The sequence below is a fragment of the Argentina silus genome (genome assembly GCF_951799395.1).
Source record: "Argentina silus genome assembly, chromosome: 9".
Taxonomy (NCBI): domain Eukaryota; kingdom Metazoa; phylum Chordata; class Actinopteri; order Argentiniformes; family Argentinidae; genus Argentina; species Argentina silus.
The window spans coordinates 5,086,697-5,113,728 of NC_139663.1; the positions used below are offsets into that span (position 1 = coordinate 5,086,697).

The 27,032-nt window shown below is 42.1% G+C and overlaps 2 protein-coding genes across 2 annotated transcripts; both read left to right on the forward strand.

Moving 5' to 3' along the window:
• Positions 1-978: 978 nt before the first annotated feature.
• timp2b (TIMP metallopeptidase inhibitor 2b) lies at positions 979-10,406 on the forward strand. The gene is made up of 5 exons (XM_083677364.1): positions 979-1,362; positions 7,441-7,541; positions 7,707-7,815; positions 8,000-8,124; positions 8,271-10,406. The coding sequence occupies exons 1-5, from the start codon at positions 1,233-1,235 to the stop codon at positions 8,466-8,468; spliced, it is 663 nt and encodes a 220-aa protein (XP_083533490.1). The 5' UTR covers positions 979-1,232; the 3' UTR covers positions 8,469-10,406.
• A 740-nt stretch (positions 10,407-11,146) lies between these two features.
• On the forward strand, positions 11,147-25,394 carry usp36 (ubiquitin specific peptidase 36). The gene is made up of 20 exons (XM_083677938.1): positions 11,147-11,234; positions 15,164-15,429; positions 15,650-15,871; positions 16,003-16,113; positions 17,089-17,191; positions 17,296-17,363; positions 17,459-17,529; positions 17,660-17,742; positions 17,941-18,052; positions 18,140-18,280; positions 18,654-18,754; positions 18,844-18,976; positions 19,153-19,503; positions 19,708-19,929; positions 20,444-20,571; positions 20,701-21,444; positions 21,609-21,829; positions 22,153-22,338; positions 22,479-22,594; positions 22,702-25,394. The coding sequence occupies exons 2-20, from the start codon at positions 15,177-15,179 to the stop codon at positions 22,831-22,833; spliced, it is 3,498 nt and encodes a 1,165-aa protein (XP_083534064.1). The 5' UTR covers positions 11,147-11,234; positions 15,164-15,176; the 3' UTR covers positions 22,834-25,394.
• Positions 25,395-27,032: the final 1,638 nt, after the last annotated feature.

The window sequence follows — 27,032 nt, forward strand, 5'->3', positions numbered from 1 at the left end:
CAGTATTACCCTTCATTACCCACACCATGCACTCTCAGTGATCTCTCCCCCTCAGCCAGAAACAACACTGGAGGCCACAAAACCAAATGGCAAGTTCCTCAGCTTCCTGAGGTGGTGTTGCAGTGGTGAAGTTTCCAACAAAGGAACCGTCAGTTTTTGTGCCTGAGTTGGGGATGAGAAATGTCGGAAGAATCTGACTATAGCATAATGTTTCTTTCAGCAGGACGGGAGCTCTGAAGGGAGCAGGGTTTGGGTAGCTTACGTTAGGGGAATTGCGACCAGATTGAATCTATTAAGTTTAATGGGATGATGTCACCCCTCCCACTATGCCTCCATTTCTTTCTCTCTTTCTCTCTCTCTCTCTCTCTCTCTCTCTCAACTCATATTTCATGCAATCCATGTGTGCTGTGGTGTCTTGTCTTTGTTTTCCTATTTTCCTATTAGCTACTGCAATTGTGGTGGCAACTGCACTTACTAAACCAAACTGTCCTACCATGAGATGTATTTTGAAATGATCTAAAGTACAGCACAGAGATCAGTGAACCATAATATGTTATGTCTGTCTGCTGATGATTTTTTTTGGGATAATAGCTCAGGATCATTATGAGATGATACAAGACATCACAATGTAGTCATACATGCTCATAACAAGCCTTACAATGCACTATGAACGCAATATAACAGTATCCTCTATGTAAAGTGTTACTGAAATATTTTAAGGGGATGATGAAATCACAATTTCAAGGGATGTTGCCAGGAAATATGCTACCATATTTTCTGATCAAGTAGTGGTGACTCAATGCCATATGTCTCTCTAGACAAATGGTGTAGCCTACACAGTATGATGAAAATAAACTTCACTGTCAAGAGAGCTTCGCCACCTACAATGCACTAGCTGAGTCTTCTTAGGGGGAGGAGCTCGAACATCCAGCAATAAAACGCGGCTGTTCTCATCGAAGGGAAAACAGATTTCAAGGAGGTGTCTGGGAACAGTCTCGGTGGGATATGGGCATGCTCTGATGTAGTTTGCATTTCTTACCTAACCGTGGTCTTCTTAACATTCACTGACCTATTCGACTGCAGGACTCAGAAAATCTTGGGACTGAAGATATCTTTTGTATTTCTGTTTTCTGCTGCCGTGGACTCAACATTTTTCATCCACGTTTCACCACATTGGTGATAGATTTTTTTTCTCCCCCAGACAGGCGACAGTAGAATAATTCTGTTCAAAAATGACTTGGACGGTTAGCAGTTGCTTCATCACTCTGGTCTTTCTGTTCCTTTGGCGGGTCGAAGAAATAGCAGAAGCTTGCAGTTGTTCTCCTGCGCATCCTCAACAGGCTTTTTGCAATGCAGACGTCGGTAAGTCTGCATTCGATAACATTATGACTTCTCATCTTTCCTACACATGCTGATAGAAAAACGCATGCAAAAACTTTATTCATATAGATGTTATTCGGCTGGAAACATAATTCATAATAATTATGTTTACACGTCCATACATTTACATAATCATGTAGTGTGACGTCAAATTATTTAATATTTTGGCCTACAGGTGAATAGGCTACAGGTAATAATCATAAAAGCTGTCATAGTAGCCTATTGATACCAAATTGAAAAGTTTATGTTTTCACATAACTCCGTTGTGGTACAGTATTCAACTCATAAAGCAAACATTACAAACACTGATCTTGTATAGCCTTATATAGCATTATTTATAGATGGCTATCCTGCTTTATTTCCAAAAGAGTGTTATTGGGAAGGGTGAAGGGAGGATTTGAGGCTAGTTTTGAACAAATATGCGATTTCTCTCTTATGTTTCTCTCTGTCAATGCCAATCCTATCAGAAAGAATCATTATTTATGAATTATTCAGTGCTACAAATACCATTAATGCTCAAACCTTGATAGAAAACATAATCATAAAATGACTGCATAGGGCCTGTGTCTCACCTTTCTGCCACTGTTCTGTAACATAATGACATCTCTCTCTCTCTCTCTCCCTTCTCCACCCATCAGTCAAACTCTACATCCTGTTTTCCTTTTTCTGTTTCCTGTGTCTGATCCTGTATGGCCCACAAGCTCACAGACCTATTTTCTTTCACTTATCATTTTAATTAAAGGCGATTGCATTGCATGAAGAGCCATATGCTCAAAAGCACACAATTAAGAATGCTGTTGAAATTCTGGTATGTTTCCATCACATCTGTGTAGGATCTACTCAGCATAGTTGTGTTAAGTACACTATGAGGAACTGGCCTATGTATCAAAGTTTCATGGTTTTGACTGGACCAAGATCTGCCATCAGTTTAGTTCATCATGTCAATCTGAATTGATGCACATATCGAAAAGTACCTTATTGGCCTTTTGGGTAAATGCTTCTCATGAGAACCACCAGAATGCTATTTTGACACACACTCAATGGGTTTTTCGCGATGATGCTGTTCAGGCCTCGACCCATCTAGGAAACATTTGTCTTTAGGGGTGAGGTCAGTACTGTGAAAGATCCAAAGTCACGACTGATCGCCAATGCCAATATGTTTACTTAAAATAAACAGGGAATTCCAGCAGTTAATAGGCAATGATTCAAATTGTCTCTTTCTCTATGACCATCTCAATATGTTTTCCCTCTTATTGGACTAGGTAAACCTAAAGTGTGTAAACCTAAACTGCCTGTTTCTTGTCTTCACATGCAAACTTATGCTAACGAGAATCTCAACAGTGACTGGCTTGTGTTACTAAATAGGAGTTTGTTGAGGGACTATTTCCCAGTTGTGAGTTGGCTGAGCCTGTGGTATATACAGCAGTTTACTTATTCAGAAGTTCTTCTCTGGCATATGTTTCCATGGCACCAGAGCTTGAAGAATCCACACCATCCTGTTTCAGAGATATCTGTAGAGGTATTAGGTTTAAAAGCACAACTCGCCGGTTCTTCATGTACTTTTACTATTACATTGAGAAAGTCTGAAAAGGTCCCAAAAAATAGTTTTCTAATTTCATTTTGTTGATTTGCAGCTTTTATTGGCACACCCCTCACTGATCTGTGGATTGAATTATCCTTTGTCAGAGCAGGTTTTAGTATGTGGACAGTTCAGATTTATATTTCACAACAATGCCTTTGAGACTAGTTGGCACTGTAATCATGTCAAATGAAATGGTGTGACTTAGCATGTGAATCCCTTGTGAAACTCCTTGGCATAAATAGCAGAATTTAAAATCTAATTGCGTAAACTGATAGCCCCTGGAATGACTTAAGCACAATGTATTCATCCAGGCCTATTTTCCTCAATGCTATTAACAGGCTCAATGGGTAGGTTTTCTTCTCGTACATATAAACATACACATCCAGTAAATCTTTGGCCTGTTTTCGAGGTGACCTCATTCGATTTATAGTCTGGTGCTGTTCCCTGTTCTCCTCCTGTCCCATTTCAAAACTCTTGAGATGCTATCTGGAACCTTCTAGCCCAAGGTGACTTGGATGACACACTCTGAACCTGCTGCCTATTATGGATGTGGGGAGCAGAGGGACACAGGTGTGTGCAGTCAGTTCCAGGTGTAGAGTCACACATTGTCACTTGGCATATTATGTCAATCGTATCTAGAATATTCTTTCAGGAGAAGGGATTGAACAGAAGCAAATACATGTGTCTCATTATTTCCATTAAATTGAAATCCCTCCCTCAGGCACTCTGGTTGCCACTCTGGAATGCCGGTCATGTGTTATGCTCGTCATGCATTCACCGTTTGCTTCGTAATGCTTAGTTGGAGGGGTGTGTACCTGGAGAGCTTTGGAAAAGGAATGTAAATCTTTAGGGAGCTGGAAAGTATGTTGACTAAACCCTGGTTTCCGGTCTCAAGACAGCCCTGCAAGCTGTGTAAACACATGAGACATTAAAACCAGATCATCCTTTTTGGCCCAAACGGAACTGGCACCGGCTTTGACAACAGCTCCCTTGAACTCTGGCTTGAATCTGATGTTTATTTATTGCGTGGATCGGTTGACTTATAGTTGTTCTACAGAGTGGGATGACATTTCCAGCTTTTGACCCTCTGGCAGACCAGGCCTAGTTAAGGCAGAGGGTCGTGTGCTGTGTGGAAAGACTGTTAGATTAAGAAGAGAGGTTATTTGACAGCACTGGCAGCTTGGCATTATACAGATATATTTGCATTTCAGATAGTCATGAGGCTGGTGTTTAACATACATATTGTATTTTTTTTGGAGGGCAGGAATTGTTTGGCCACATTGACCACTGTGGCTGTTTAGAGGGGAAACGGACAGTAGGACTTAGGCTGAACCTCTCTGCTCCTAGTGCCCTGCAATTACATGACATGCATGTGCATTTTTCCCATCTGCGTATTGTCTCAAAGGCATTCTCACAAGCAAGCTACTAGCCAAACTAGTCTGTTTATTGTTTGTGGAACTGGAAAATTATAATGTACACCCAGTTCCCAGACCATTCCTGATCTTGCGCCAGCCTACCAGCCAGTCCTGCCTTTATAGAAACAAGTCTATTTCACAGCCTTTGGTCAACTGTTTCCACTAAACATTTCATCATTTCCTATGATGATTTTATCTTGGGACAGAGTGTAAGTTCCTTATTGAAGTTTAATTCGCTTTCATGAAGTCGGTGGGGTTAAGGACACACACACATACACACACACTTTTTAAGTTTGTCATAATCATTTAGTCGACTCTCAGGTTTTCAGCTCTTTACAGCCAGATGCACAGTGAAGGCCTCAGTGGCATCATAGTCTGGGAAAGTCATAGGATGAGAACTTAAAACTTAAAGTGGAAAAAGAAATCTTGGAACCACTGTTTTACACTAACACACAAGCTGCTTTTGAGAGAATTCTAAATGGAATCTTAAAAAAAAATACATCCATGTGTCACTGATTTTCCAGAGCAATTATAGTACACCACTTATCTGTTGCATAAAGAAAAAAATAACACATTTTTAGAGGCCTTTGCTCTATCAGGTCTTATGATCATTGACCTTACATTGATTCCAGAGAGTGGTGTTGTTGACACCCCTGTGAGCAGTGCTATGGCACAGAGCCAATGCAATCAGAGCGTGGAACATGCATCACATCTCAGATCCAATTACACTGGAGTATGTCAACCCCATACAGCCTCAACAGGCCCTCAGGGACCCATTAGACCAGCCTTTACTGCAAGACCTACAATAGCAGCTCTACTGTCCCAGCAGCTCTAGTGGAATTAATATGATGGATTGTTACTGATAAACATGAGGTGCAATTGTATTTCCCCCGCTGAGGAGGATCCTTAGTGGAGAAGTGTGAGTTCCTTTGTTCATTCTTAGTTGGTTTGATTTGTGTTGAGTTTGAGTAATGCCAAATTGGAAATATGACGTGGAGGCAGCAGTTGACATGGACCCCCAACGTTAGCCTTCATCCCAGACCGACAGCACTGTCCAGCATTCCATGTGACGCAGCAGGAGTGTTATCCAGTCCATATCCTCTTGCATGTGGAACATTTCACCTGACCTACTTTACTATGGAAGGGGAGACGTGGTGTGTGCCTGATTCCTGCCCAGCGATGATTCTGATTCTGCACACTCAGGGAAGCAGGATTACCACCAATCCCCCATGTAACTGGAGGAGTTGGAGGGCTTCCCTTCATTTCACCCTTTCCCTGTTCATACCTGGAGCCGTAAAGTAAACACAAGCACTGTGTGTCTCAGAGTGGCACAGTGTGTGGAAAAGACTGTGTGTTTGTGTGTGTTACTTGATTATTGTAAAGGATCACTCAGTGCAGTCTAGGATCCCCTGGGTATCTTTGGCGTCCAGTGTGTGTGGCCTGGAGAAAAGGTGCTCTGTGCTCCAGTCTGGGGAGAGTCTGTATGGCGGCTCTGATGCACACAGAAAAGCATGCAGCTTGGTTGGAGCAGGCGCTTTAAGAGAGTTTAGCACTTTTTCCTGGCCATGAAGCCAATCCTAGTTCTCTCTCTCTCTCTCTCTCTCTCTCTCTCAGTATGTTTGTGCTAGCAGATGGTATTGCTTTGCTGGCCTATCTCCTTCTAAACACATGAAATGGTGCCACTACTGCAGCATGATTGCTATTCCTGTCACTCCTTAACTCAGTTTCCCTGCCTGCAGAATGCAGATAGTCTACATCACTCCATCACTCTCACCATTCCCACCAGTCACTCTCTCTCTCTCTCTCTCTCTCTCTCTCTCTCTCTCTCTTTCTTTTTCTCTTTCCTTTTTGTTCCTCCCTCTGTCCTCCCTCTGACATCGGTTGACTTTTTAAAACCTTAAAAGGACATGTTCTCAGCCTGTATTGTAATCCAATTAGAACGCATATGGTTCACAGCTTCATACCTTAGTCAAAATAAAATGCCTCAAAAGACTTATTTGGTGAATTAGCAGCTATAAGACTGTCGGCAGTTGCCACCTTGAGAAATTGGAGGACTGAACTAAAAGTAAACATCTGTTTGAAATTAGGTCTGTCCCTTGTCTTGATTCACAGCCTAAGGCAAGGGTGAATGCACTACCTTTCTGTTTCTAGGTAGTGGTGCAATACGGTTTTGAAAGATGAACATTAAAAGGTAGATTGTAACAGGTATTTGTACAAATACAAGATAATGTAGTTTATTTAGATGAGGGTGTCCACAAAACAAATATGTACAATGTACGCAATCTCAAGCAACAGTACTGCTGCTGTCTGTGGTGTACAGTATGAGTCCTAATGATAATAGATTGTGGTTGGGTAGGCAGTACTTACAGTAACATCATTATAGAGGAAGCTCATCTGTTTGGCACTGATAATATTTTTCCACTCCAGTTTTTTCATGCGTTTCGTCCAAACCCTCTCAAATATCCTGAATCAGGCTGAAGCAGAAAGTGAGGAGAAAAGAATAGGGGGAGAGAGAGTGAGAGGTTGGTGTTCATGTCAGCACCTCCTACCCAGACAGGCAGACGGAGGGCGGAGGGCTCAGGCGGAGGAGCCTGGGGCCGAGGGGGCATTCTGGTTCAGTTTTTCAAAGATTGCTGACTGGCTTCCTCCCGTGTTGGCTCTGAAGCCTTGGAGCAGGCGACGCACATTCCTCTCTCTGATTGCAGCTGATGAAACACTGATGTGTCTTCCTAGAACCTGGCACCTGCAAAATCTGCAGACCCAGGACGCCATAGCTAAACCAGGCGTGTTAAACTAAGGCAGGGCCAAGAGGTAGATGCAGACACACCAAAGCTAAGATCAAGAGAAGACAAAATAACTCTGTTTTGGAGAAAATAGAGCCCATAACATAATTTTGATTTCAGTATTAGATTGGATGTGTGAGGGATTTTACACTGCAATTATTATTGACTGATCCCACATATCTTACCTACAGATTAGAATGGCTGATGTTATACTGTTGTTACTATTGGTCCTAGATTATTTAGAGTGCAGTTAATCCATGTCTTTTGTTTCCTCTTCTAGTGATCAGGGCTAAAGTGGTTGCAGGGAAAGAGGTCATCTCTGGCAATGACATCTATGGTAACCCAATCAAGCGGATCAAGTATGACATCAAACAGATTAAGGTACGGTATCACAGGTTTTTATCAAGTGGTTGTTCTGACACTGAAATATTCTAGCCTGTGAACATCCTGACATTTATTTCTGAGTGCTGTGGTCAGTGAGGTTAAAAACTGTATGTGGATATGTATGCTGAATAGATCTTTGTTTTTCTCTCCTCCTTTTTCTAGATGTTCAAAGGTCCTGACCGGGATATTGATGCCATCTTCACTGCACCCTCTTCAGCTGTTTGTGGAGTGACTTTGGAGACCAATGGCAAGAAGGAGTATCTCTTCACAGGTGCGGTTCTGACTACATTATCCAAGAATCCCATTGGCAGCACTGTTTAAATTGCCCAGCCTAGAAATGCTTGAACAATTATGGCCTATGCATGTAAATCCTCATATGCATGAGGTAATTCATACATTTCAGTGCCCCTTGCATGTTTTCTACATGGGACAAATTAACCCAAATATCTCCCCAGGCAAACTGGAGAGGGATGGAACAATGCATGTAACACTTTGTGACTTCATCGATTCATGGGAGGACATGAGTCTCACACAGAAGAAGAGCTTGACTCAGCGATATGAGATGGGCTGTGGTTGCAAGGTAAGGGTGTGATTGTATTCAACATATGTATGCACACAGCATACTTGATTTAAGAGAGTAGAATGATCTTGTAGGCTTAGCAAACACATGCAGAAGTAATAGGGTACGTTTGTGATCTTGGTCTCTCTCCCTGCTCCAACCCACAGATCATTCGCTGCACCTCCATCCCTTGTACGATCAGTACCCCGCAAGAGTGTCTGTGGACAGACTGGGTGATTGAAAAGAGCATCAGTGGACCCCAAGCCAAGCACTTTGCCTGCATCAAGAGAAGTGATAGTTCCTGTGCATGGTACAGGGGGGCTGCACCACCCAAGAAGGAGTTTCTGGATATCGAAGATCCCTAACTCTACAAGCCATCCACTGTTCAGCGTGACTAAAGATGCCTGCAATTGAATGAAATAAACAAAGCTACAAATCCAAAAAGTATGATTAATTAATCTATACATGTTAGTTCATAACACCAAGGCCATAAGGCCACATATTGACTGTTCAAGTTATGATGTCACATGGAGAAGTGACTTGTTGCAGGAAATAGTCTGTGTAAGAGCAACAATCCCTATGAAAACTGCACTTTCTGACCTCCCCAATAGCGCTTACTGGTCACTTCTTGTACAAGTGAAATAAAAAGAAAATACAAATCAAATTTAGCTCTCCAAGTATTTCTCTTGTGCCATTGATTTTTCACTAGTGTTTTAACATGAACCAAAGGTGTTGTTTAAACCCAAAAGGGTGATATAAAGTGTTGTTATCTAATGTGATTATTGGTTCCAAATAGATGAATATTCCTTCTAAATGCCGTCCTAAAGCCTCTTGTTTGGTTTTGAAACCAGTGCTTCAATGTTGTTGTAATGTCAACAACCAAATTTAAAAAACTAGGATTTTTCTCGATTGCTTCATGCATCTGATAATATTATTTTTGGTGTACGTTCTTTGATGGGATTAATATTTTAATGTACTAGCTAGGCAGGAGTGGTATTGCAAAAAGTGCCACACTGGCCGAAGTCACTGTGTCGTATTTACTATATCTGCTTCATCTCATGTATAATGATATTTACCGGCTTATCTGTTGTTTTACAATGAACCAAACCCTTTGAAACCTGTTCTGCAACACAGATGGCAAACCTGACTGTTATGGTCCACACAGTGCTATGTTCATATGACTACACTGCAAACCTGACTGTTCTGGTCCACACAGTGCTATGTTCATATGACTACACTGCACAAGCCACACTGTACAGTCCCTCTCATATGCTTTTGTTTCTTTAGACATGTATTCATAATAGCTTTTAACTCATTATCTTGGATAGATGTAGTTATGCACTTTGAACACAGTTGCTGCAGCAGACACATTTTTCTATATTGACAAATGTCAAACAGGGGGATTGAATCCCCCATTTTTGTTTTGTATGTTTTTTTGTACCATTTTAGTTGTGATGTAAGTATAATTTGTGCTTTGATTGTGTTGTATTCTTCTTTGTATAGCCTCAGTGTAAGAACATTTTCTTTTCACTGTTTTAGAAATTACAAAGATGTTCATTGTGAAATGCCATCATCAGACTGTTCTCAATTAGTTCAGTTAGGAGGTAGGGAATGTTTTGGCAGTTTTCCACTCACTTGCTACACACACTCAAAAACAGCGTAGGCAACACCATAATCACCTTTGATGTAACTCAATTGATGATTAGCCTCCAAAGGTAAAACGTCTTTAGAAAACTATTTAAAAGTGAAATACATATCCACCAGTTATTTTGCCTAGACTACATGCAATTTTGTTTAATTTATATTTAAAAATATATAATTTCAACTGTTACTGTTGTTCCCTTTACTACAGCTCAAGGGACCTTGTCCTTTTCTACTGTAAATGAAGGACACACTGAGGACTTTTGTTGGTTACGTGTGGCCTACTTTATGGACTATCCTATAGAGTACATACAAGACCTACAATTAGGCAACTGTAGCATGACTCCAGTAGACCTTCAAGCTAAGCAAAATATTTGTAGTGCAAGCATTATTCTGTTGCCTACAAGACAGTAATACATATCATATAACTTGCAGATCCACGTTAAAAGATTAGTTCTCCTGTAGGCCTAAGCCTATTCATTCTGTTTCTATGTTATATTAGTGGAAAAATAGAACAAGATTGAGTAGATGTCTCGTGCTGGATCCACATGAGACTTTTGTGTAAAGAAACAAGATTTTTGCATGCATAATGATTCCTTGTATCATTCAAACTGTATGATAGGCATACATTCAGAACATGAATGCACAGATAATACAACAATGCACAGTAATAACAAATAAAAGTTTAGAAATACTTCAAATGTTGTTGTTTACTTGTCCAACGTGCAGCAGAAGGTTTTTGACAAATTTTGACAGTTGTTTATCTATCCCTGAATTCCGTTTCCAATTGCCAAATGTTATGTGTGATAGTACTCTCCCTTGTTGGCAGGCAATATGGGGCAGCTTAGAACAGACCGTATTTGATTACAGAGCGCCCTCCTATGGAGTAGCATTGGACATTAAATGCTGCTACCGTTCGCATACAAAAAAGCTGTCACATGCACATTGATTAGCCATTTAACTTGGTATGATTCTTTTTCACGCTGCAATTCATAGTAATCAATATACAAACTAAATGTGTTGCAATGTTTTAATACACAAAGTCACACCTTGATATTTCTATGCGGGGAGATAGAACGCGCAACGATGCGATGCATATTATTATTGCAGACTATAGTCATAGTGTGATCACCGCGCTAGCCAGTGCAAATCACTTGAGCTGCAAAAACACCCAGGCGAATAGAAATGTGTCCATGTTATTACATAATAGTCAAGCTCTTGATATTACAGTCATACAAATAGTCAACATCTCCCCCTGGCAGCAGTCCACGAGTTTGGCTACTGATTGGCTATGTGTGATGTAGTGAATGAATCGTCTACTCCGAACTTGCGTTTTGATTGGCTCTGCTGTTCTGTCAGTCATCCTTTCCCACACCCTCTCATAATGCAGCATGGGGGAACGAAAGAATGTAACAAGATGAAGGAGCGGTAGCCATGCAGAAGGTGTCTATATCGCAAATAGTTGCCGTTTTCGGATGATTGAACGAAAGGTGAGTGTCTGAAAAGACTGGCTAAGTATACGAGAATGCTTGGCTCATCGAGCCATGTCTCCGTTTTATGACAAAGAAACGAAATCTGCCATATTTTCAGGGTGGAGGTAAAAAAAAAAAGTAGCTAGCTAGCTAACCACATTGCAGCACTGATGGTACGCTTTCGCCACGTTAGCGAGCGAGGTAGCTAGCTAGCTAGCTTAGGTAAAGCTGTCAACGATATGCTATACTTTTAACGAAGTGGATAGTTACGCTGCCACGCGGTGACAACGAAATGGAAAATAATAGAACGGTATTAATGATTTATAGAGCGCCACTCTTCTCCCAGAACCTTTGACCCGCGCGTGTTTATTTTCTGTTTATGCACACTCTTGGTCTATGCTAGCTAGCAAGCTGTAGGTAGCTCGAGTGTCACGCATGCAGCCTCACTTGACTGCTTTCACCGCGTGGGGACAGACAGATAGCTTGAAATGTTAAGGTTTGAACTAGATAGCCCGAGAAGATTCGGCTTGTCAGCTAGTTATATTGCCTTGGTTGTTCCACTTCTTGGTAAAGTTGGCTCTCTGTAAGAAGTCCTGACACTATTGCCTAGTAGCTTAAGGCTCTTTGTCGGAGGGGATACAACGTACCGACACAGTGTATAATTGATTTGCCTAACGTTAGCCAGCTAACCGATGCTAGTCTGTCTGATTCGTAGTTGGCCACTAAAGTATCGAACGTTACATTTGAATAGGTAGCCAGCTACATTGTTGCACCCATGTCAGCTTTTCTTTTATGTTACACTTTAAGGACATGTAACTTATTATAGTTAGAGAGCATATCTTAAATGATGGGTTTACTCGATATTTCAATGTATTGCCCACTAATTAGCCTACATTCACACATTGTGTTATGAATATTTCCATAGCTAATATCGTGTGATATCGTAGTCAGAATGATAGGTTAGTTATACGTATTACATTTTTGTTGTTTTTCCACACGTCTACGAATAGTTGTACCAAAATGAATATTTGTTCTATATTGAGGTAAATAGTGAAGACTTGTGACCCCCCTCACAGCCAGTGGTTTTCATGAATTACTACTACTAGAATATAACCACTAGCTTTAGCTGAAAGGGTGGTTGTATGTTAACCTGAAAATGTTCCCCTAAACCTTGAGATGCATGACTGTATGTCAGCCTTTCGCTTTGGGGCATAAGTGTCATGTTGAGGGATCCCTCTTTCATGTCTAGCGCAGGAAAGCTAATTTAATGTGTATAGATTCCTCCTCTAAAGGCTAGTTTGTAGCCACAGTCAGTCAAATAAATTATTACCTTTAATTCAAGACAAGCACACCAAGTGGGAAATGTGTGTCGTTTACTGGTATATGGTTATGGAGTTTACATTTACACCTAGGGATATGCTTTATTTTCTCGTTATTGATACTCTACTGAATCAACTTTAGTCCTACTGCTGTGCAGGTGTGTCCTGGAATAATGGCCTAGGATACATCATTATTTTGTTCATCTTATTTATCAGCCCTGTTATAGTTGCTGTAGTGGTAATGCCCCTGATTAGAAACAACCATTCAATCCTACATTTTCCTTGGTGTTCTTACAAAATAAGTACTTTTTAAATGTTTAGTTGTAATTCTATTGGTAAAGTGTCCATAATGCATTTTGCATAATTAACACAAGGTGTTGCAGCCAGGTATTTGTTTTGTGATTGTAGTTTTATGACAAAAATCTGACATGCATACAAAATGCAGATCTTCTTTGTTTTGTTTTGGTGGCTTTTGAAAAAGAGGCATCAACAGTGTTTTTTTGAGGTGCACATTGAACCTCTATACTACAGTATGTGGAATGCAGGCTATGTCTGTATGATTGACGCGTTAAGCTTGATAAAACAGCACCCCTATTGGACTCTCATGCACTGGTGAATAAACTGATATCCCTACCTGGTCCACTAGTTACATCATTGCATTGTCAGCTGTGCCATCTCCCTGTAGGCTGTGTCGGTCTTAATTGTATCAGTATCAGCACATGAAGGTTACTCTGTCCTTGTGCATGCAATGCATGTGCCCCCCCTCCTCCCTCCCTCCTGTTCACTACGTCATTGCCCGCTCTGATGTATAAGGCTCTGATGCTCCCACTCTCAAACCACACCAACATCACAGTTGGTCATTTTTGTGTGTGCGCACTTTCAAAGAGAGTTGCAACTAATTACTAATTGTCAGTGAGTATTCTGGCAAAACATTTTTTTTTAAATAATTGAACATTCTTTCGAATCATGACTTTCACAAAAAGGCTAGTTACAAATGTTGACAAATTTGACCGAATCGCACTTAAGTGGCTCAGTTGACTGGAAGCCTATACACATGATAATGATAAATACTACTTTGAGATTCTGTTTCATATTTAAATGTGCCTCAAGCAATATGTCTGTTCTTCTCCAATATCCCTGTAATACTTGGGTGTCACATACTACATTTTGGGTGTTGGAACATGATATTCTTTATCCTAAAATGCTGAGATTATGATCTCAACATTGGCCTTTTTAAAGTGTATCTCAGAGTGCATATGACTGATTATGGTAAGGCAAGCTAAAAGTGAATGGTAAATTATGAAAATTCCTAATTGATTGGTGCCATCTTGTTGGTTGTGTCTTTAGGTTTTCATCCCATCTCCCCTCTGGGAGTATGTGAATGATGATCAGTGCTTGACAGGACCATAATATTGTTTCGCAAGTTTCTATCTGTAGTGTTGGTTCTTTCAACTTCAGAGGCTTTCTGTTTATTTGAAGTTTATAAATCTGACATTATTATATTGTACACTGCACAAGAGAGAGAATTGTATTAAAGTCAAATGTAATCAAATGTCTGTGCACCCTTTTAAATTATTTGCTCCACACTGTGAGCATTGAAATTGAAGTAGACAGAGAGAAACATTGAATGATTACTCTCACTACACAGTCATCATTTCTCATTGAACACTGTCTGCCAACACATTGCCATGCACCGGAAATGACACGTCAGAAGCCATTCACTCCCCAAACGGCTGACACATGCAGACGGTGGTTGTGGAAACGTGAACTCTGTTATCTGCTCAGAGATGGCCTTTTTTATTGAAGGGGCTGCAGTTAAAGGGGCAGTATTCTACATACAAAGAATGATATGCACCATGCACTTTTTAGAGAATCTTTTTACATAGGCCAAATTAAGTGTATTGACTTTACTTGAATTGCATCATTTATACAGCACACTTAACACATCAAACAGTAGAATACAAGGCTAGTAGTGAACAAAGGGTTTTTTGAGGACATGAAGCAACATGACTGTGATATAACAGAGCTTCATTGGTTGTGACAGCGGGCAGTGGCATGATATGGCGACGATAAGATTGATTGATGCAGTCAAAGATGGAACATGAGAATCTGACCTGCTAGATACAGCAGCTGTGTCCACCCCTCTCGTTCTGTGTGCACACACGCATAGGTTTACACACTCACACAGACTTGCACATTATGCCTGCCTGCTGCCTACACTGTCTTGCATAACTGCAGGGACAGCTGCCAAGTCCCGACCTGGCTCTTCCGATGCACTCAGTCCTCTTGCGATATGCTCACTTCAAGTCTCTCCAAAGCACAGGGGTGTTGTTGACGGGGTAGCAGGTTCAGGACTCGTTGGCATTGAACTCAATTCACTGCTAGGCACTGATGGAGCTCCCAAGCTGCACTGTAGTGGATGCACAGAGATAAAACAAAGTAGTGCTCCCTAATGTTCAAGCTGTTTTGGGAATTATATCCTAGACCTTTATTGATAGGCAGGTCCCTACAAGGTAAAAGATAAACGCTATGTAGAATTGGTGTTTTATGGCGCTCACATTATGATTTAACCATGAGGAGTATATTACAGCAATCAAACTGACATGATCTCCTGTGTCCTATCCATAGTGATGATCAAACAATGCCTATAGTGGACAAGCTCAAGGAGGCCCTAAAGCCTGGCCGTAAGGACGCCGGTGACGAGGGAGACCTCAATAAACTGCTGGCCTCCTCCGCCAAGAAGGTCCTACTACAGAAGATAGAATTTGAGCCTGCCAGCAAGGGCTTCTCTTACCAGCTAGAGAGCCTCAAGACCAAGTATGTGATCCTCAACCCCCGGACAGAGGGGGCCTCAGGACAGAGGGCCATAGAGCCCGCCCAGATCAAGAGGCAAGGTATGGCACTTGAGAATGTACTCGTATGAAATCCTGTATTATAAAGGGTGATTGACTTATTTCCTAAACTTTGGGTGGATTTTTGAATATTCAGTGTATGTTTTTCTGTATTTTGAAACTGGGCTGAATGATCCGTGTGTGCTTTGATTGACTTGTTGAGCTCAATGAATGATAATGACTTATCAATGCAATTTCTCTAATTGACCCAATCCTCCTACAGTCTCTGAAAATGTGGGTGGGGGCCAGAGTGACGGGATTCCTGCCCCACAGAAGATGCTGTTTCCTGGGAACAGGCTCTCCATGAGATGGGATCGCGTATACAGGGTGGGAGCCGGCCTCCACAACCTGGGCAACACCTGCTTCCTCAACTCCACGGTGCAGTGTCTCACCTACACTCCACCACTGGCCAACTATCTACTCTCAAAGGAGCACAGCCGTGCCTGTGAGTAGTGTGCATACTTTGCTTTTTAAATTACATATTGACAGTATTAATTTTTGATTTCTGTAAATGTAATGTCTTTTTAGATGTCAGCTAATCTTTAGTTTTTGACCTCCATTTTGTCTCTGTTTCAGGTCACCAGTCAGGTTTCTGTATGATTTGTATAATGCAGAACCATATCATCCAAGCCTTTGCCAACACAGGCAATGCCATCAAGCCTGTCTCCTTCATCAGAGACCTGAAAAGTAAGAGCAGAATATTATGTTGCCTTGCATCCCAAGTGTATTTTTCACCTCCAACAATGCTTGCTGCAACTTTGTTGGTCTCAAATGTTCATGATAAATTAGCATGATGAGACCAAGATGACCAAATAACTGTTTATCTTCTTTTCAGTTGTTTTCCAGCATACAATGTTAGTATTGCTCCTAAGTTGATGAAATTGGTTAACATGCACTTTCTTGGCTTGCTATTTACTGACACTACGATAAGTAAATTGGCTTCATAGTTCATTGTGCTGGAGTCGTGACGTTAGAGTGGTGCTGACGTAACACTGATGGGAAGTGTCACAGCAGCTTTTAACTGCAGTGTATTAGTGAACCTGCAGGGCTGCAGTGATGTTGGTGTGAGCTCACCCTGAGTCAGAGAGGCACTGCGCTCTAGCCTCACGAGGGCAAACCTCCTTCCCCCTCTTTTTGGTCTTGTCCATCTCTCCCTCTCTCCCTCCTCCTTTATGTATTGCTGCAATACCCTCTCCCCCCTTCTGTCTTCCCCTCCCCCTCTCTAGCTATCCCTCCCTCCCTCTCCGATGCCCTCTAGTCTCCTTGTGACTGCGGGCTGGGAGTAGCAGCATTAGCACAAAACCACAGAAACGTTAACAATTTACAGTCTGCTACACAGATGGTCGCTTCTACTTTAAAGCTTCTACCTTGAAGCACTGACTATGCGATACACGTTCCCTCTTTTCTGTTCTCATAGTTTCACTTGTCCATGCAGTCTCTTTGACCCTCTCACTGGTCATGAGCATATGTTTTGGTGTCTTGTTTCGCCTTCCCATTCAGGGTTGATGAGTCATAATGGCAGTGGAGTTTGTCTCATGCTGAGTGGTTGTTGATGGGATTATAGCAGTGCCAGTGTACTGGCTACTGGACAGGGACAGGAGATGGAGTCCAGGGTTCTAGTGTCACATGATGTAATGTGGAACCATCTTATTGCTCTTGCAGAAATTGCCAGGCATTTTCGTTTTGGGAGCCAGGAGGATGCCCATGAATTTTTGCGCTACACCATTGATGCCATGCAGAAAGCCTGTCTAAATGGTTACCCCAAGTAAGCTTCTATGGATTTCAATGAGTATAGGTGTTGGAAAGCGTCAAACAGGTTCTGAATGTGTCTAAATGTGTGCTCATTCTCTATATTTCTTTTGCCTCTAGGTTAGACAGACAGACACAGGCCACCACACTAGTCCACCAGATCTTTGGAGGTTACCTCAGGTCACGAGGTACCACTTTCATTCTACTACATGAACTATTACAAATATCAAATGTATACATTGCCTTTACGTTGGTTTTATAATGTACTCTTCCTCTCTTTCAGTCAAGTGTTCTATTTGCAAAAGTGTGTCGGACACATATGACCCATACCTGGACATTGCTGTTGAGATTCGAGTAAGTCAATGAATGGGACATATTCTGTTATTTTTCCATGTCAAAAATGCATGTGTCTTCTGTACATTTTCTTGTATGATTTGAACTGATTATTTGATTCCACACATGCTGAGTTGCCTCTTTCTTGCAGCAAGCCGCAAACATCGTCCGTGCTCTGGAACTATTTGTGAAGCCTGACGTTTTGAGTGGAGAGAATGCTTACATGTGTGCCAAGTAAGTGCTGCATATTGATAGTTAAACGCTCACCAACACATTATAAGAATGCAAGCAAATGAATGAGCTGCAAATTAGTGTTATGGTAGTATTTTTCTTTATATCTTCTAATATACACAAATGTAGATATATTTTTGGACTCCCTCAGTGGAAGAAATTGCATAATAAATTTTTCTTACGCTTTTTTTTTTTTATCAGGTGTAAGAAAAAAGTGCCGGCAACCAAACGGTTCACAGTTCATCGACCATCAAATGTGCTGACTGTGTCTCTCAAGAGGTTTGCCAACTTCAGTGGAGGGAAAATAACCAAGGTAAATCACTCAAAACATGACACCATTGTTGTTTCAAAACGCTGTTGTGTCACTCCAATTTATCTCTCTTTCTGTGTTATTTTTCAGGATGTTGGTTATCCAGAGTTCCTGAACATTCGCCCCTACATGTCTCAAAGCACAGGAGACCCTGTCATGTACGGCCTCTATGCTGTTCTGGTGCATTCTGGGTATAGCTGTCACGCTGGCCATTACTACTGCTATGTTAAGGTAAAGAATCTGATATAGAGAGATTAAGTGATTTTGTCAATATGTCTGTGAACTTACTTCTGGTCCAAGCTGAAAATCCCCATAAATGTTCCCATCAGGATTTTTTCAAATAGCTTATATAAGAGTTGTGTAGGTGTACAGTTTCTTCTGTTTTCTTTTCTGATTAGCTAGAGTTTGATTCTGGTAACTGTTTCTCAATTATTTTGTCTCCTAAGTCAGAACTTGAACATTAATGAAAATCGAAGAAAACATACAAGAAACTGTTAGTCTGTATGTTACACAATGCTTATTAGCTGTTTGAAAAAATCCAGATGGGAAAAATGAATGAGGATTTTCCTTTTGAGATTCATTTTTGTTTCCTTTGTCTCAATAGGCCAGTAATGGGCAATGGTACCAGATGAACGACTCGATGGCCCATTGCAGTAACATCAAAGTCGTCCTCAATCAGCAAGCCTATGTCCTTTTCTACCTGAGGTGAGATATGTGCAGTGTAGTTCCCAGTGATGATTTGATGTTTATGGTGCCTGCCATTCATATTAACCATCCAACTCTTTGTCTGTTAGGATCCCTGAAACCAAGAAGAACACGGATGGGCAAATCACCAAGCAGGTGCATTCTGGGAAAAACAACGGGACATCTGAGCAGCTGAGGAAGACCAATCTGAATGGGCCCCTCTCCTCCCCGCAGGTCACCAAGGTATGGGACATGATGGCGGAAAGATCCATCGTGTGAGGTGCAAACTTAACAGAATGTTTGGAAACATATGGTATGACTTAAAACCGTTGCCTTGCAATGTGTGCATTTCTGACTCTTACCGAAACCTAAATCACCTAATGATGTTCTTATCTTGGGTTTGTGTCCTCTTTGTGCAGAAGCTAGACGCATCTCAGCTACGTAAGATCCAGTCTATGGATGGCGGCTTAGGCGTGCCCGTGTCAAGGAATGGCTTTAGTAGCCAGCAGCCCAAGCTGTCTAACGGGACCTCGTCCACTCACGGCCCTCCTAAGCTGCCAGGCGGGCCCACACTGATCGAGGAGCCTTTTAAGAAGCTGAAGAAGCCGTCTCCCCAGACCCAGGCACGCAGCAGCACCCTGGCCCCCTCCAACAACATGGCCAGGTCAGAGGGAGACAAGAGGTATGGGAACGAGGGCAGGGGCCTGGCAGCATCTACCTCACTCAAGTCCCTGTCAGACTCGTCCTCAGCCGACACCTCGGACTCCAAGGTATTGGCTGGTCAGAAACCGCTGACCCACACACTCGCTCTCCCACACTCGACACCCTTCGTCTTTCTTGAAGATGTTTGTATTCCTCATTCAAAACCTACTGTTCCCCTTTTGAAGATTAATCCTCCACAGTGCCATAAGCGTTCATCTTAAACTTAAAGTCAGTCTGTAGATCATGTGATTTATGAGAACTCTGTCATGCAGGATTCTATTGGTCCTAAAAGTGCACCTGTTGGAGAGGTTCCCACGCCCCCCAGGAATGGTTCCAATGGGATGGCCTCCCCAGCCAAGAGTGTGGAGCGCGTGGGCACAGAGGAGCAGAAGACGGTCAAGCTAAAACCCCCGGCCCTCAACAACATCACGACTGAGCCCACCAGCACTATGTCACCCCCACCCGCTAAGAAACTGGCCCTGTCGGCCAAGAAGGTGAGCCGACTACGGGGAGCCGTCATGGGAGTCTCACTCATAGGCTAGTCTCCAGCAGTAATAAAGCTGCTTTAACCTGTCTTGGTGTTAGAAGTTTTTCTGATTGCCTGCTGCCTGCCCTTCACTCCGCCCCCTAAGTCTGAAAAAGTACCATTTGATAGCCGTTCATAGAAGAGTTGTCAAGTTGGCTTCGCAGTCTATTGTTTGTGTGACAGCACAGTTAGATCTTCTGTAATACAAGCACATTGTGCCTTTGTCCTTGTGCTCCTTTCTAACCAACCACATTGTAGTGTCCTTTAGAATTTCTTTGTCTTTCTTTTGTTTCAGTTTCAATTCTTTTCTTCTAACCATTTCTAATTCTTCTCTGCCATACCCTCTCCTCCTTTGTTCTCCTCCCTTCATTTTTCTCCATCCGTCTTTCAATGATTCCCTCCTTATTTGATCCCTCCTTTTTGTCATGCTCATGGCAATTTTTTTTAGACCACCAAGTTTTTATTTATGTCAATAACTGCAGGCCAGTCGCAGCCGGAGTCCGAGCAGCACTGATGCTTCGCGCCCCCTGCCACGCCATCCGTCCAGTGACCCCACGCATCCAGCTCAACTTCACCCCCTCACCTCTGCCTCACTCACCCACAGTCACAGGTATGACTAGCAGGCTCTGCCCCACACCTTGAAAGGTAGACTTTCACACACACTGTGCTCATGTTTTTTGCAAGATGGTTTAAATGTCGTCTCTTATGTGTTAACTGTTTCCTACTGCTCTCCTCTCAGGGCTGGTCCATTCCATTCGCCCAAACTGCAATCTCCACCTGCAGCCCATGTCCACTCAGGCATCCCATCTAAACAGAGTCCCCAGAAACAGTCCCCTCTCTCCGTTCTGCAGAAACCAAATTTCACCCTCTCTCTACAAATCAATGGGCATCAGACCCACCCTCCAAAGACCCCAAGACCTAACAAGAACCCCACCCCGGCCCAGAGCCTGGAGGATACAACCACCTCCCTAAAGAGAAAGAAGAAGAAAAAGCGCCGTCATTCTGAGATGGAAAGGGAACCGGAGCCAGCCATCATCCCTGACATCATCCCTGACATCATCCCTGACATCCCCGCTGAGCCAAAACAAGTTGAACCCGCCAGCGAGAAGAAGAGGAAGAAAAAAAAGAGAAAGAGGGAGGATGGAAATGTGTCAGACAACAGGAGGGAGAGTGTACAGTCTCATCTGGAGTCCCCACCCCAGGAGGAGGATTGGTGTCAAGGAGGGACCTGGAGTCTAACCCCCCCTGCCAAGGCAGCCCTGGAGCAGCCAGAACAACAGCAGCCCCAGACAGTGCCCACAAAGTGGCCTGAGCCCCTGCCAGTACATGCAACATCTCAATCTGTGCTGCCAGACAAGCATCAGTTGGTGCAAATGCAGTGCCAGTCTGACTCAAGTCAGGGAGAGCAGGTTACAGACACTGTGATGAAGAAGAAGAGGAATAAGAGGAAAAAAAGGAAACTTGAGGAAGCTGTTTCAGAAAGGTTAGCTGAAATGTAGCAAATTTTCTGTATACGATTCTTTCCTCTTCCATTTTCTGTCTGATTCTGTTGTTTTCATTAGATACATTTGTGTTATTCTGAAGACCTCAGCAAAAACCTCTGACCCTTTTGTCGGTCGACTAATTATAAATGTCTTTCTCACACAGCGGTTCTGGGATGAAGGACACAGCTGTGGAAAACGACACTGGGGATTTGACAGAACCAAAGAAAAAGTCAAAGAAGAAAAAACGGAGGCTAAAAGAAGAGATAAAACTGTGGGAGGAGAGCAGGCGTCGCTCAGACAACGAGAACATCGACACTGGAGCGTCAGAGCCATTCCCTAAAAAGAACATAGTGGAAACAGACAAGGCGGACAGAGACAGCACAGGTACTTACTTACACACCCCTCCTCAGCCTTCACCCACTCCACCTAAAACAACGGAGGGAAACGCTGCAGTGAGGAAGGTGATTCTCTGTTGCCATGCCAACACAGAATCTGCAGTCTCATCCCTCCCATTTTTTTGCAGAACCATTTGTCAAAACTTTCATAAACTCGTACCCAAGGTTGACAGAACTTGCAACCCTGTGGGCAATATCAATTAATGAGGCTCTAACCTTTTTTTTATGAATAATTGTGTTCCATGTTTTGCTTCTGTATGTCTGCGCTAGTATCCATTATTGCACCTAATTCTCTCTCCCCCCCCACTCCAGCTGCTGTGATTGTATGGGACAGTCAAGTTAAGGATGGCTACAAGCGGTGTCAGGCCCCTGCAGCTGAAGAGGATGGGTCTGGAGATGCGCCCCACCTTGCCCCAATGGCATGGGATGGCAAGAGGAGTGCGGGTGTAGTGGAGGAGCTCCTGAAGAACTCTGCAGACAAGGCCTACGGAACCCAAGGTGAGAACAGAGGTCAGATATAGAACTGAAACGTGTATTAATTCCATGGCTTTCTGTGAGCAAAAAAGTTCGATCTAGTTGTACTCTCCGTATCTCCAGCTGTCTTATTTGGTGTAACGATTGTGGTTGTTTGTGTCCAGTCCTCAGCTGGGAGGGAGAGGCCTCTGCCATCAGCAGAGATGCCATTGAGGACACTCGTTGTGCCAAACATGACACCGTGATCGATGAGTGGGACGAGGACTTTGACAGTGGAAAGGTGAATGCGTTAACTTATAGACCCACGCGCTGATTTCATATTATTTCATATCCACACCTTTTTTAATTCTTAACATTGCCTCCCTGGGTGTATGATTTGTTAAACAGGTGAAGAAAATGAAAAAGTACACAAGAGAGAAGCGAAGGAGTGGCAATATCTTCCAGAAGATCCAGGACAGGCGGAGCATGTGGTCTGTCACCCCTGGGGGAAAGAAGAGCCGTTTTGGATACCGCCACTGAGGGCCAGGGTGGGTCCACAATCCGGCAGAACTCGAGAGACAAGATATGCACACAACTTGATTTTGTTAACCTTTTTTTGTTGTTGTGTTCAATTCATACCCTAATGGCAATAGGAGAGACACGACCAGAGGGCAAACATTTCTGAGCGTGAATGATTCTCTGATATGTGCTCGTCTCTTCACGGTTGAATTTGCTACTCAAGTGAGTGCTTTGAACAGCCCACCTTGAAATGTCGTCTTCATGAGAAGTGGGGGGAAAGTTGATCACTTGATCGTTTTCAGTCTCTTGAGATTGGTATGGGAATATCACCATGGTAAAATGGCTCAGGCTGCTCACTGCGTATTATCCAACTACTGTGATGATGAGCTTCCATTTATGGTAACATGTCATGACACCGTGTGTTATGAATTCTTATGTTTGAACATTTTACATGATTACTCTAGGTGATGGTTCTGGGTTTTGAGCTTGTATCAAATGATATGATGTGCACCATAGCATATATCTGTGTGAAAGGGTGAGGTGAGATTTTGTATAATGTATACCCCCGTGCCCATCTTTGCTTAATGTATAGAAACCTTTAGGGAGAACTCCTATATACTGTGCTGCTGTTGTAGCAGAGTGCTCCGCTGGAGAGTGAGGCGATGACCCAAAGGGCCTGAGGACTTAGTTGTGAACATCTCACGCTTAGTCATTATCATGCCACAAAGACTTTAAAATATACTGTACCAGACATCACAAGGACCCCCTCTCTACTTTCTACACATTCACACCTCCGTTTTTATTTTTGGTTTGATTTATAATTTTTAGATTTTATGTTTTTGCAAAACTCAAGACCCATATCGGCTGCTGACACATTCACACTGTTTTTAATTTCCTTTTAAGCATGAAAGACCCATTACTGACCTATCCCAAATTGGCCATAATTGCATGCATGGCTAAGTACACAGTTGACATCTAAGTACAAAGTTATTTCAGTTTTGTGTTCTAATTGGTTGTTTTATAATGAGATTTTTTGGTCGAACTGTAAATGTAATTTAATTGTAATTGAAGTTTAGAATGGTGAGAATGTTTGGAAGATTACAATTGCATTGTTACTCAACCATATCAATGTCAGATTATTAATTGTAAACAGCTCAACATCGGCCAGCTACACAAGACAACCCCTCCCTACCCTGGTTGTGTTTCAAGTGGAGAACTGTATGACTGACCTCAATAATTATATACACCACAGCATCCACACGCATTGGACATAATCATTGTTTCACCTGCCTTCTAATCCACTTGTTCTTACCCACTCCTGCTAAATATTTCTGTTCTGTTAGCTGAGAGTATTATGATCGAGTGCAAGTGAGTGCGGGGCCGTTTAAATGCAAACATTTTAAAGTCAGAGAATCTTTATCTTGGACAACTACAGTCGGCCTCTAGTGCAGCTACACATCTACCACTCATCTCACTTCTGATCTGCTCGTTGTTCAAAAGCTCACATCCTTGGTCCCTAGTCTTGATCAGTCATATCATACGTGTTCAGCAATGCCACTGTGGAGTTTTTCCTGTTGCTGTTCTTCATGTTAGTTCTGGTCTTGAAGAATTGCAGGCCTTAATAGGAACACTTCTGTTGTTCATGTGTTCACTTTGCCCATATAAAGGGTTACATACCAGAGGCATTGCGTTAATGAGGTTGACGGTGTATGCTAGTACTTGATAATTGTCCCAATCTGAACTCTATGCAATTCTCTGACAGTCAAACTGGTCACCTAGATCTGGGGTGTGCCTCAGGAAACCAGTCATCTTCCAACCCAACCTCTGTAACAACCTGTTCCTACATCTCCTTCACTCCCAGCTCATGTCCCAACTATCCATATACCCAATTCCACTTTACACACCACATACATTTCTATCAAGAAGAAACGGTTTTATAAAAGTATATTTTCGGGGAGGGGGGGGGACACTTACCAGGGCACAGATGATGTATACAAATGTTAGTCCTTAAACAAGATGCTTTACCAGTGTAGAATATTGTACAGTCCACCTTGTGCTTCCTGTGCTCCCCATCATCCTTGTAAAGAACTATCCAGCCATTTACTTCCATTCTAGAGATGTTGCCTTGAATCGGCTTAAAAAGTATAGGTAATAATGTTATCAATTATCATTTAAAGAATCTTCACAAATCTTTAATGTGCTAATAATACAGATATGAAATCAGTTGTTTAAGGGTTGGTGAATTGTAACTTAAGAATTTATCTGCAGATAGATGTTTGTTCGTTCATGTGTGTATGAGAGAATGTTGTCTGTTTCATGTGAGACCTTTGCTCTATTACTGTAGCGTCATACAGTATAAGAAAGGGGTCAACAGTTCCAAGTTTCATAGAATGTGTTGATGTTGACTGTGAAATTAACTTAGGACATGTTCTATTCTCAAGGAAACTGACACCAGAATTTGTGTGAAGGATCCACATCATATTTGCATTGATGGTTCTATATTTTGCACCGCCTTTTCTGACCAATGATGACAAAAAGATGACATAATTAGCTATACAGGTGCAATAAAGTTGTGACTTTTGTGAAAATACATTTGTCTTGGGTGTTGCTTTATTGGCCCTTGTCTTTGTTGAATGGAGTATAAAGTATTTTTGACTGATTTATTTCGTTGCATATATACACTGTCGTACACTTGGTTTATTTTATGAAGCAGTCGTGTCGTATAGGTTTTTCATTAGCACAGTTTTATTGGTTGCTCAAAATGTAACATTGGGGATCAAGGAATGTACTAAGGCTCACTTTACCATTCTGAAATAAGGCATTCAGTTAGTACTTGCATTTAAAAACATCACGCAACGAGAATGCACATTTATCTAGTGACTGCCCTGCCGCGATACGTCGGAACAGTAAATAAATGATAATGTAGCGCACGACAAAAAATTAAGTTATAGCGCGTGACATCACCTCTGTGAAAGGAGGGGCCGTGATGAACCTCGCTGTCACAGAGTGAATGGACTGGATGTATTCAAAAAGCCCTGCCCGAATAGCTTACGACTGTACAACCTTTGTTTCAGTGGTAGGAGAAGAGAGAGCGTAGTTGTGGAAATACAGAGTAGAGTAATACATCCAGGCATACATTCCGGACAAGCGTGGGTGGACGTGGAGCACAAGCTACCCGGGTGCAGCGGGAGCTTCGCAGAGGAAATCCCGCACACTGAAGCCTGCAGCAGCATCACTGTCATGGATGGGGAGAATTACGGTGGGTCATTTTTACTGTCACCACAGGTTAACTTGATAATACACATAACCATATATCTACAAGGGCTAGTTACACGGCTCCAATGTTTTAATGAATATTGCGCCTCAAGACTCGATACCGAGGCTTTAAGTCGGTATTGCATATGCAGTCTTAACAATGTGGGATGTGTGAAGTTAGGTGAAGATTCATCGGCGGAAGTTATTTCTTACCTGATTAACAGGTAGTCTCAAAGGAATTCATGGGATATCCTATTAAAATAACTACATGCTGAATAATTGAACATACTACAGTGCCAGGAATGGGGAAATCTCACAATTTTACATGGCAGAGTAATGCACGAACAAACCATGTTTTTCCAAAGGAATTCAATTTGATATTCAGCAGGTATAAACATATGCTCCTTGTTGTCTTCGGAAGAGATTCTTCTGTAAATGGCATTGTTTATAGCTTTTCAAGCCAGTCAGATATTGCAGGCACCAGATACTGTAAAGAAAGAGGTCATAAATACTTTGACTTAAAGCCTACATCATTACAGAAATGTCTATATATGACATTACTGTATAGTCATCATCCTTGATAATGACATTATATAGGCCTAGCCCAACTGCTCCTGATTATTATGGAGGTTTTATATCTCAATTATTTATCACTTAGCTTTGCTGAGTGCCTAATGCATCTCAAAATAGATCCGGCAGAAATGGCCTCATTGCAAGATATTATCTGCAGTTCTGTTTCATGGAAGTCATGCTAAGTGGTGTTTCCTCTCTATAAGATGGACACATCATACACATGAAGGGGGTTAGAAAAGTTGAGATGGTCCACAAGACAAAGTCAATATTTCACAGTCTGAGTTTAATTTCTGTGTTATAGCCCTATTATCTTATGTAATAAGCTGACGTGTGACGAAAAAGAGAGAGGAACTTAATGATGTTGTCACCACATTAAGACACACTCTGACATT

Excerpts from the sequence above, each read along its gene's own strand:
- timp2b (XM_083677364.1), top strand. The coding sequence starts at position 1,233 with ATGACTTGGACGGTTAGCAGTTGCTTCATCACTCTGGTCTTTCTGTTC. Across the intron at positions 1,363-7,440 it reads TTTTTGCAATGCAGACGTCG|TGATCAGGGCTAAAGTGGTT; the intron begins GTAAGTCTGCAT and ends TTCCTCTTCTAG. Across the intron at positions 8,125-8,270 it reads AGATGGGCTGTGGTTGCAAG|ATCATTCGCTGCACCTCCAT; the intron begins GTAAGGGTGTGA and ends TCCAACCCACAG.
- usp36 (XM_083677938.1), top strand. The coding sequence starts at position 15,177 with ATGCCTATAGTGGACAAGCTCAAGGAGGCCCTAAAGCCTGGCCGTAAG. Across the intron at positions 15,872-16,002 it reads AAAGGAGCACAGCCGTGCCT|GTCACCAGTCAGGTTTCTGT; the intron begins GTGAGTAGTGTG and ends TCTCTGTTTCAG. Across the intron at positions 17,192-17,295 it reads TGTCTAAATGGTTACCCCAA|GTTAGACAGACAGACACAGG; the intron begins GTAAGCTTCTAT and ends TTTTGCCTCTAG.